This window comes from Hyperoodon ampullatus (genome assembly GCF_949752795.1).
Source record: "Hyperoodon ampullatus genome assembly, chromosome: 7".
Classification (NCBI taxonomy): Eukaryota; Metazoa; Chordata; class Mammalia; order Artiodactyla; family Ziphiidae; genus Hyperoodon; species Hyperoodon ampullatus.
The window spans coordinates 99,350,745-99,362,775 of NC_136920.1; the positions used below are offsets into that span (position 1 = coordinate 99,350,745).

A 12,031-nucleotide genomic window follows, 5' to 3' on the forward strand; every position below is an offset into this window, starting at 1 on the left:
TTTCAATAGAACTAGCTTTATTATTTTTTTTAAACAAAAGAAATGGTCTAAAAGCAAATACAGATATGTACCAAGGGATGGATGTGACCTGGTACTTACAAAGGAGCTGCTGTGTCATAAATGAAAACAGCATGTTAGGAGAAAAATAATTTCCAGGTGCTGTGTGCTTGAATAATCGGGAGATGCGAGTGCACTGAAGGTGCTCTGCCAAAGCAGTCAGCGTGAGCCCAGGGGAAGAAAAAGAAAAACCACCAGAGGTCCTTCCAGAGAACTACGTGGTGGCAGCATGAGAACTGGCATCAACTCACAGTCTTCTCATTTTCCCCATTTTCTATAATTTTCCTCTTCTTCTCATCTGTTTTTTTCTTGAAGATGTTATTTCGGTAAAACTGAAGTTCTTTGATGCTTTCACTAATGTCATCAAGTGCCCTACAAGTAAACATACCACGCTGAGTTGAAATGTCCGAAACCCAGAGGAGATGATCACCATTTTGCAAAGCGTAACTTTTTATAAATAACTTAAGAACAACAAGTACTACTGTAAATGAAACTATCTGACATCGTCAAGAAGTGGAACATTTCAGCATAGCAAACTTAAGTGCTTTGTTTTTTAAAAAATGATCTAAAAAAAAACAATTCTAAACTATAACAGATTAAAGTTTACCAAACTGTTCCATAAGATAGTGAGGTGTTCCACAGGGGAAAAAAAAAAAAAAAGAATTCCGGGGTCAAATAAATTTAGAAAAACCTAGATTAAACATTTCTTCTTTTGAAGTTTTTTGCAAAGCATTTAATGTACTGATGTGTTGTGAATTCCCCAGAGGAGGTTGTACTATATACACAGTATTTCTAAAACTTAATCGACCACCTGTGTGGAATGCATATTAACAGCTCATGGCATGTAGTCTGGGAAACACTGCACAATACTTAATGACGTCCTGCACAAAATATAATCACGTACTCGAACGTAACTCGTGACTCCATCATCATGATGAACGTCAATTATCAGACAGTACCTAACCACAAAAGAGGATCTACCTCCTCTCTCGTGGTGATTTGTGCTATAATCAGTGGCAACCTGCCTCCATCTAACAGCCTTTCTTCTCCTCCAACACGCTGTTTCTCATCTGTCGTAGTCTGAAAAATCAGGTAACCAAGATTACTAAAACAGCGTGCAAGTAAATCAATCTGCTCTGATTGTCAAGGGCCTCTTCTAGAGAACAAACTGCACAAACTTTAGTGCAAGAGCTTTAAGACAGTTATTTCTGTGGTTAAGGCAACAATTTTGCTTTCTTCCCAGGTCTTGGATAACCAGTGGAGAGCTGAAGCTGTCAAAAATACAGCCTCTGGCTAAACCAAGGTACACCACATCTTAGCCACAATACTGAAATCCAAAAAGAGATCTGAAAACCCAAAGTTCTTCTATAGCCCACTATGTGGCAAAACCTGACCCATCTTGATGTGAGGCTATTTATAGTCATTAGTTATGCCATTTGGTGTGAATATCTGTACATTTCACTGTAGAAACAGCAATGTGTTCGATTATGAGGTGCTTCCTCAGGCCTTGTTAGGGGTATTACTACCTTTCTAAACCCTGAAAAATCCTGAAATCCAAAACACATCAAGCCCCAACTGTTTCACAAGAGGTATCCCAGACCTGTGTTATTGTGCTGTAGGCCATGAAAGCCCAATAAAAAACATTAATGCCAGGCTCTTTAGAGCAGGTACTTGGTCTTCCTGTTTGGCTAGAACTGTACACGGTACACGGTAGGGGCTCAGTACATGGATGAAACAAATGCCAGCTGCTACATCTCCCACTAGGTTTTATGTTCTTCCTCAGAGACGACAACACCAAAAAGTAAAAGAGGACTCTAGATACACAAGTTCTTTAAATTCCTTGTGTACTTCAGCCTAAGGTTGCAGACATAAAAAGAAACAATCTGAAAAACTACAATGTGTCTAAGTTAGGCTAACTGTGTTGCACAACTGTACACAAAGTGTTCTAATTTTAAATGACTACAAATCCATACACTTTATGGGAAGAAAATTATACTGCTCATTACTAGAAAAATTAGACCACTTCACATACCTACAAACTAAGTTATCTACAAGTTTCAAAACAGCAATAAAGACATTAAGACCATACATATCTCACAATGGAATGTTAGAACACTGACCAGAATTCCTGACAATCTTAGCAAAAGAAGGTTATCTTTATGTAGTTGTCCTTTACTTTTCCCCCAAGGGAACAGAGACATTATTTCAAGCAGTCAGGAATTCGGGAGTTATGTGCGTGTGTCAGATGGGCAAGCACTTGGAAGGACCCAAGCTTACCTGTGAGAAGCAGCCTTCTTTGGTGCAAATTCATATTCTTCTGGATACCAGCGTCTACATACAGCAAAAATGGAACTCTCAAAGGAAACCGTCTCAAATACACTGAATAATTACGTCCTTCAAGTAGTTTAATAATTTTGTAAAAGGCATTTGGGTTGTGACTATCGAGTTACCTCCCTGTCTGGGACTCCACCTTCCTCCCTTTCCTCTCTTCATACTATAGGTTCTCTTTGGGCAAGATCAACAATGTATAAGATTACTAAATCTGCGCACTCCAGCCCAGCCCTCTCCTGCGCTTCTGTCATGGATATCCAACTGCCGAAGGGACATCTCCACCTAAAATCCACCAGACACTTCCAATTCCACACACACATATGGTCATACTCATCGTCCTCAACGTCTCCCTTCCCCCATCGGCCAAATCTACTCTTCCTCTTATTTTCCCCTTTATCTTTGATCAGTTCCATCATCCACCTAACCACCCAAACTAGCAACGCGAGGAATCACTTTATACCTCCTCCTTTTCCTCACGCCCCCATTCAGGCACTCCATGCCATGCTACTGACCTTCTCAAATGCTCTACCTCCTGCTCTCTACCGCCCACTGCCATTTCCTGAGCTCCTTCTTCTCTCTCCAAGATGGTGCCAGAGTCTTGCTCATCTCCCACCTCTTTTCTTACCACCTTCTAATCAGAATGGTCTAATCACATCACCTTTACATTCCGGCTCCCGCCTATCTTCATACCTCTGCCCATTCTCTGGAAAGCTCACTCCTCACCCTAAATACCTGGAAAACGGCCGCTCTTCCTTAAATCTCAACTTGAAAGCTATTTTCTCCGTGAAGTTTTTGCTAACTCCCTATCCCCCTCACTCCAGCTGTCGGGTGCTCCTTCTCTCGTGCCTGCAATATTCTACCCGCACTTTTCCCTAACAGACGTCATCACACAGTATGCTTCTCAGGTGTCTTTTTTCCACATCTGTCAATTCACTAGACTCTAAGCACTTGAGGGCCTTTCATCTGTATGTTCCCAGCACGCAGGGCAATATGTGGCACAGAAAATGGGTGCTCAATAAATTTTCCAGATTAGTGAAATTTATACAGAAGATTTTTTATGTTCTTTCTCCCAATTCTCACCAGTTCAAGAGACAATGGGATGAGGAAGTTATACACCCATCTGGCCCCCTCAGTTCTACACCTTGATTCAATTACTCTACAAATTCACAAGGAAAACATGCTAAATGAGGCAGTTGAATGGATCCTAAATACAGCCCTTACCTGCACAGTTCTTTAACAGTGCTCACATCAATTATTCTATAATGAAGATGTTTCATGAACTGGGGCATGTATTTGTCAAGAAACTTCTTATCTGCATGAACTGAATTTCCTAGAAAGACACGAAGCATACCGCATCTGTGTATTTCTAGTAGTATACAAAAGGACATAAAAATTCATAAACTGTATTTAATTGGAGGTGATTTTTAAAAAGAATTCAAACAATTCCTCAAAGCATCTCAAAACTTCGAAATTAGGTTTGAGTGTATCTGATTAGATTACAAGTGCAGATTTCAGAGTATTTAGACAGTTTAGCTCATAATAAATTTGTAAATGGCCTCTTTATGGACAAAAGGATGAATCTATCATTCCACATACTTAAAATAGCACTCAAATCTGTAACTTCTTTAGATAATACCACATGCACAAATTTTCTCCCAGTATCACAAAATCTACACCACTAACACTAAAAGTTTAACTGGAGATAAACTCATAAGTAGATAAGCATTTATTTACATTTCAATTTTAATCAACCATATCCACATTCATGTTTCCACACAGTAATTTATATTAAAAACACTAAATTTTAAATAAGAACTTTAAAACAGACACCAGCTGCATTGGCTAGGGGGAAAATTTATACAATACATGCTATAGTACTTAAAGTCAAAACTTTTTTATGACTATTTAAGGAAAATGTTAGTTACTATACCAGCTTACATATACAAATACAAACACACCACCACAGGACATTAGCCTCCCTTTGACAATGGCAGTCCTTTCAAAATCCTAGCAGAGCTGGCCTAGTTTCTTTAAAAAGTCAATGTCACAAGGGGAAAAAAAGATAGGTGCACATTTTAGATTAAGAGACTAAAGCGACATAATAACCAAATGAAATGCGTGAGTCTTGACTGAATCCTGGTTAAAAAACAAATAGACATTTCGGATGTGGAGTAGATACCAGATGATGTTACTGAATTGTTTTTAATCATCTTAAGTGTGACAATGATATTGTGGTTACTTAAGAAAATGTCCTTATTCTTAGAAAATGCTGGGTGAGCTATTTAGGGATGAAGTGTCATGATGCCTGCAATTTACTTTCAAATGTCCAAAAAAATAGACAGATAAACATGGCACAAGGTGAACAACTACTAGATCCAACTTTTCTGTATATTTGAAATTTTTCCATAATAAAAATAGGTGGAAAATTTTTATTGAGTTAATCTGGGTATCCCAGATCTCATGTCAGGTTTTGGGGCATTTTCCCCGATATTCATGTATAAATTATACAAGGAAAATTTGAGCAACAAAAGTAAGATGGATAATCCAAATCAGGGTTAAGTGGAAGGCACGATGATCCTGGCTGATTGTTCTGGAACCGCAGTCTCTTGAACCGCTACGATGGAAGACTATCTACAAGGCAGACATAGGACTGGATTTTACCTGCAAGTGGACAGAGCCCCGGAGGAGTCTGCTGTCGTACAAAGGACAGAAATTCATACTCTGCCTGCTGCAGTGTCATTGTACTCTCCTTCACTGCTTTGGTTAGACCAGACTGCAAGAGAGAATCCCCAGCCCCACCAAGATACATGAAGTCAGTTTTCAAAGGCATCCAGATATGAAACTTCACTTCTAAAATGGGCAAATATAACCACAGATGGACCATTTACAGAGCTCAAGTTCACAATGAAACTGCCATCTTGGCACCGATTTTTTTCTTAAAGAATCCAAGTCAAATAAGCTATGTTCCTGATTGTTAATAGCATTTCCACACAGTCAGAAAAGATGGTGCTCAAAGTCCAAGGATATAACCTCTGGGAAGAAACAACTTAACAGGAGAGCGGCATTCTCCCTTCTCTGAAAGTTGATGTCTAACCTTATCCAAAAGACTGACTTGAGCAATACTTGATAATCCGCAATGTGCTCGCGACAGACTGAATGCAGGAGAGGAAAAAAGAGGACATTCAGGAGAAGATGGTCTCGAGAGGTCCCAAAGATGAAAAGTGAACAAGCAAGCAGTTTCCCAGGCTTGCCAAGCAATCTTCCTCTACCCCTTTTATGGTAATGTTACCTTCCCATGATGCTCCTTACACCAATCAGACATGCTGTCCAGTAACTCATCTGGCTGTTTTATAATCAGGTTAGGACCCTGTGGATAGGAAAAGCTGTTAGTCATCCAGAATCAATGGGGATAAGCTTGGTTTCTGAGTTTAACTGCTTTAAGAATTACATATATATACTAGAAAAGGGAAGAAAGATGAGGGACTTTGTTAACTCTAAAAGTGGTGCTCATTCATTCCAGCACTATTTATGACAACAAAAAATAATGAACAAACACACACATAACACAACCGAAAACTGAAATGCCTATCAACAGAGGACACAGGTATCCACCAAGGGTCAGCAAACTATAGCCCCAGCCTGTGGCTTTTTTTCCTTTTAATTGCCAGCAAGCTAAGAATGATTTTTACATTTGTAAATGGTTGTAAAACAAACAAATATGGGACAGAGAGGTACGTGGCACTCTAAGCCTAAAATATTTAATATTTGGTGTTTTTTAGAAAAGGCTTGCCAACCCGACTGTGAAAAGTGTCTATACTGCCAAGTGAAAAAAGCAAACTGCAGAACAGTGTACGCATGTTTATGAGTTCACTTATACTTGTTTTAAAAAAAAACACACATTGGGCTTCCCTGGTGGCGCAGTGGTTGAGAGTCCGCCTGCCGATGCAGGGGACACAGGTTCGTGCCCCTGTCCGGGAAGATCCCACATGCTGCGGAGCGGCTGGGCCCGTGAGCCATGGCCGCTGAGCCTGCGCATCCGGAGCCTGTGCTCCGCAACGGGAGACACCACAACAGTGAGAGGCCCGCGTACCACCAAAAAAAAAAAAAAAAAAAAAGTGTGGGAGTGGGATGAGACAGGAGAACAGCACAAAAAAACAACTTACTATACATAATATTTTGCATAAAACTATACTGTTTACTTTTAACAGTATTTTCACATTAAAAAGTTCAAAAAGTAATTGGTGACACGTGAAAGATTAAATAAAAAAAAAAAGTGATGCTGGAATTCTCAGCTCCACTTAATAGAACATTCAACTGTGAGTCAGACAGAATCCCAGCAGTAGCAGAAGCTCAACTTGTGGCATTAAAGCAAGTCACCTTCGGCTTAGTTTTACCATCTGTACCATGGAGATAACAGCCCCCCCAACCCCTTCCCTCACAGGGATGTTAACAGGATAAAAGAAATTATAGATATGAAAGTTCTTTGAACTCTCTGGGGAAAAAAGATTCTCTAAATCCAAGGTATGATTACTACTAAAGCGGTAAAAGTACTTTGCAATTAGTGAGAGGAATGGCAAGAATTTGACTAAAATATGCCTGACAGCTACAACTAACAAGGAGTTTTAGCCAAACAAGAAAACTGGTGACGGCAATCTCCATGAAGAAGCAAAAAATTTGCTCTGATAACCTATGTTTTGTTTTTTTTTTTTTACTGAAGTATAGTTGATTTCCAATGTTGTGTTAATTTCTGCTGTACAGCAGAGTGATTCAGTTTTACATACATATACATTCTTTTTTATATTCTTTCCCGTTCTGGTTGATCTCAGGATATTGAATATAGTTCCCTGTGCAATACAGTAGGACCTTGCTGTTTTGATAACGTTTTTTAAAAAACCGAAAACCTCATGTTGCAAAACACAATTCTAACAAACCATGATGGAAAAAGCCAACGACTATCAACTTAAGGCTATTTAACTTACTCTAGATTCCAGTTTGGCACACTAAGCTACTTACAGAAAAATTTCCAGGTGGGATGTCTGTTCTTCTAGCATAAAACATTTTCCTGAGACTCGTATACAAGAATAAAACATATATTCCACAGAACTGACACTTCAGTGCTAACTGCCCCTAAGCAATTTTTTTTTAAAAACATCCTTATCCTCAAAAGAATAAAGATGCAGACATAGAGAATGGACTTGAGGACATGGGGAAGGGGAAGCTGGGATGAACTGAGAGAGCAGCATTGACATATATACATTACCAAATGTAAAACAGATAGCTAGTGGGAAGCAGCCGCATAGCACAGGGAGATCAGCTCGGTGCTTTGTGACCACCTAGAGGGGTGGGATAGGGAGGGTGGGAGGGAGACGCAAGAGGGAGGAGATATGGGGATATATGTGTATGTATAGCTGCTTCACTTTTGTTATAAAGCAGAAACTAACACACCATTGTAAAGCAATTATTCTCCAATAAAGATGTTTAAAAAAAAATCCTTATCCTCATCAGACTGGGTCTATTTACAAATGCCACCCTCATGGGCAGCTGTATGACTACAGACCCAAATTTCCTCCAGGGTACATATCAACTAACTGGTCCAGTAAACTGTCAGTATTTAACATTATATCAACAGTCTAAGGGAAAAACTCTTCTTCAGACAAGGGTAAGTAGGGCTGGTAAATAAACACACTTCTCTTCACTATTCATATCTAGGAAATCCCAAGTGACAGGAAAAAACAACCAAACCTAAAACTCAAGGTTTATATAAAAGTTTTTTTGTTTGTTTTGTTTTGGAAAAAAAAAAAGAGGTAGTTGCTACAGTGAGATACAAAGTCTCATGATTCCCCTCCAGCTGATGTATCAGGAGGTACTCCAAGATGTGTGCCTGGTACTCCATGAAAGTAGCAATTCATCTAAAATGGTTCCTCCCCTCTCTTACCTAACCAGGAAAATAAGCAGAAGTCTTAACCGTAGACTTGTGAAATTTATCCAGTGCCAGTAGCACATCAATCCGACCCTCTGGAAACTTATTTTAACAAAACTGTCTTTCCCCAAAACATCCCTACTGTGTTCCTATTCTAGAGTTTCTCACTACCTCCGAATACTGCTGACAGAGTTATTCAGGGCCCAGAATTTCACCCTCTACCAATCAGACGTTCTCACACGCTTATTAAATGCTTTGTGAGTGGCCAAAAGGCAACAGGTGTGTTTTATTTGTTTTGCTTAATGTTTCAGTTAAAAGCAGCATGTTAAAACCTTAATCATGCCCAATATGTCAACAGGAGGATATTTTATGATTCTGTATCAACAGAAATTCTAAAATCTTAATATAGATCTAGACGAATCACATGACTTAGCTGAAAAGGTAGAAACTGGATATATGGAATTATAAGCTAAGCTATATATAAGCTAAGATTATAATATAAAGAAGTCAACTTTGGCATGAGTCACCAATCCTGGTGGGACCACAGTCGAGCACTTTACTCAGACTGCTTGGGTCAAACTCCTGGCTCTCCCAATAACTAGCCAGGTGGCCTTGGGCAAATTACCCAACAACTGTCTGCCAAAGCATCTCTCTCTATATAGTGAGTATAACAGTACCGACCTTATAGGTGCTGTGAGGATTAACAGTGAATACATGTAAAGCACTTAGAACTGTGCCTGGCACACAGTAAGCTCTTAGCAAATGATAGCATTTATAGTTCCTAATTTTTGGCAGTACTAGGCTCTGAGATGGATTACTTTGGTTCTAGTACCAAGCCCACCATGACCTAGAACATTATTTTGGACCTTAATCTACAGGGACCTCAGTTTTCTTATTTTTAAAATAAAGAGATGGGGGGGGTGCACCAATCTTTAGATTTCCAAAGTACACTCCAAACAGTATGGTTGTATTACAAGGCATAACCTACTTCAGCCAAAATGTTGAGATCAGAGTCAGTTATCAGACAGGCCATCTCAATAATCTGGTCCTTCTCAATGTCCAATCCTGTCATCTGCAATAAAAAAGACATCACACACACAAAACCGTCTTTCTGGCCTACTGTATCCAAGTTTATTTAACAGGACATCCCTCAAGCATATTCAATTTATATCCCTCAGCCAGGATAAAAGAGACAATAATGCTCCTTGAACAAGTCCTCAAGGCACTCATTATGAGTTATTTATTCAATAAACATTTACCAAGGGCCTGCTACATGCCAGGCATCACAGTCCTACTCTGGGGCCGATGCAAAGTAAGCAAAATTGAGTGCTGACAGCATTCAATTTTGGAAGAGTTAGATAACTGACATTACTACATCTCTGCAGAGTTTACAAAGTTTTTATGTTAATTGCACCACTTGATCTTCATCACAATCTAGTGTTACGATCCCCATTTCATCTATGAGAAAACTGAGGCTCAAGGGACAGGGGAGTCCTTGGCTGAGTATGGAAAACCTAAAGGGATCAGAACTGGGTTGTAGTCCCAACCCCGACCTTCACTAACTGCGCGACCTTGAATGAGCTGAGTCCTCTCTCTGGGCCTCAGTTTTCTCCTTTAGGGAACGTGGGGTAAGGCTGAGTCATCCCCGGAGTCCCGTCTAGCTCTAACGACCTAGGGTCCTGAGAGACTGGGGAACTGGGGTCTAGCACAACCGCTGTGCGCACCCCTACCCCCGTGACCCTGAGCCCATCAGAGGGTTAGGGAGGTCCACATCTGGGCGGAATTGGGGGCTAGGGCAAGCCATATGGATGACTCCACCCTCTGGAAAAGAAACCCCACAGTCCGGCACAGTCCCCAACACCCGCAGGACTCCTGCCCCCCCGACCTGCCCCGCGCCGTCCACAGCCGGGAGGCGCTCACCTGCCACACCTGAGACCCAGACACTGCTACTCTCCCCGGACAGGTTCGGCTACTCTGTCCCACGCGCGAAACCTCATTCGCCTCCCCTCACGCCCCGCCGCCCTGACTTACCTCCAGGTCTACCCAGACCATCCGCTGAGCCATGCTCTCCCCCGCCGCCATGGCTGCGCCAGCTTCACGGACACCCCAAGCCCCGAACGGCCCTCGAGTCCCACCCACACCTCGCAGCAGCCTGGAACCCAGGGAGCCGCCCAGCATCACCCGGCACAAGCCGCCACGGCCCCAGCCTCTCAGCCGGCGCTGGCGCAGGCGCGATGGTCACTAAACGTCGCTAACCCGCGGGGAGGTGCAGGAACAAAAACCGCAAGTTCCAGCATCCAGTGCGCCGGCTGGCCCTGAACAGTCCGGCTTAGCTGTCGAATGGGATGATGGGAGTTAGAGTCTTGTCTGGTGTTGCGCCCGATATCCCCGCCCCCGCCACGTGTTTTCGGATGTTACTGGACGCGCATGTTTTTCAGAACTAAGTTTATTCGTTTCCAGGAGTTATTTCCTGAATTTGGATTAGTTGTAAATCGTCTAGTTGAGGAAGAACACTCTTAGTTTGTTAAGTCGAAAAAGACCTGGTTACCGTTTTTTTTTTTTAATGTATCTTTTTTTCTTTTTTTCCCCCTTCTTTTTACTTACTTGCAATTCCACACACTGGGTATTTTTCTCATTTACATGAAACTGCAGGGCGGTGTGCTTTTTTTCAGTCCAGAAGACCATTTCCACTATCAACAAGTCCTTTAGAAATCCTTAAATGAGATCTTATCCAAGAGATCACTTAGCACGCTGTAGGTGCTGACTAAACGTCCCTTTCCTTCATAGGCAAAGGGTTGCTTCTTATTCCTTATACAGGGGCTTGCCGTGGCCTGTGTTTCAGTTCAGCTGTTAGGTGTCAGTGGTAATGACTTCCTAGTTCACCCTTACAAGTTCTCAAGGTTAAATCTCGTCCGTGTATAACGAATCTATGCAGCAAATTAAATTAAAATGAACTAAAAACAGCTTTGCTCGCTCTGCAATCTGCTTTGGTTTTGATCAAAGTATTTTTAATCTCCTCCACTAACAGCTATCGTTTCCATTATTTCCACGAGTAGAGATGGCCACCAACAAGATCTTTCGACCCTGGAGTATCAGATTGCATTGAGTCTCTTAAATCTTTGGCTATTCAGTGGCAAGTCGGGGTGCTGAGTGCGACATTGTTACAAACATTTGGTCTTAGCCTGGAATTATACCCTCTGTGTATTTTTCTGAAAGCCATATTGCCACTAATTACAGAGCTGGTGGTCCATTCATACCTGGTGAGCTGGTTTTGTGAGAGAGAAACTTTGTTGCCTAGTAGTAAGAGCTGTAAGAATAATGCAGTGTCCCGGATTTCACCTTCAACTTCTCTGGTATACCCAACCCACCACCTGCCAGGTCACAGAGGAAATGTCTTCTAAGTGTCATCAAATCGTATGCAGTTTTATGTATACACACACACACACACACACACACACACACAATGGTATATATTCTAACTGCACTGCCTGATGAGTCACATTGTTTTGCTTTAGCTTTTTACTCACTTGTAGCCTACTTTATAAGAAATAGTCTATAAAAAGTAAAAAAAACAAAAATTAATACAAAATAAAGTAGTCTACATTTCTTCTGTAGTTTTTTCTTTGTTTTAAACTTGATTCATAGAAAGTAGAATCAGTTGAAGTTTATAAACTTTTATCAATTGTGCTTTTTGTCCTCTGGAAGCATTGATATTATTTCTTT

At 41.0% G+C, this 12,031-nt stretch overlaps 1 protein-coding gene across 2 annotated transcripts; it reads right to left on the reverse strand.

Annotated features, from left to right (window-relative positions):
- Positions 1–10,486, reverse strand: REXO2 (RNA exonuclease 2; the record flags this gene model as incomplete). 2 transcript variants are annotated; one of them, XM_079708910.1, is made up of 7 exons in its annotated part: positions 1–429; positions 2,335–2,388; positions 3,610–3,718; positions 5,050–5,161; positions 5,678–5,755; positions 9,297–9,380; positions 10,340–10,486. In XM_079708910.1, the coding sequence occupies 7 exons, from the start codon at positions 10,484–10,486 to the stop codon at positions 300–302; spliced, it is 714 nt and encodes a 237-aa protein (XP_079565036.1). In that variant the 3' UTR covers positions 1–299. The 2 variants fall into 2 exon arrangements, with proteins under 2 accessions (XP_079565036.1, XP_079565035.1); XM_079708909.1 differs by lacking the exon at positions 9,297–9,380.
- Positions 10,487–12,031: the final 1,545 nt, after the last annotated feature.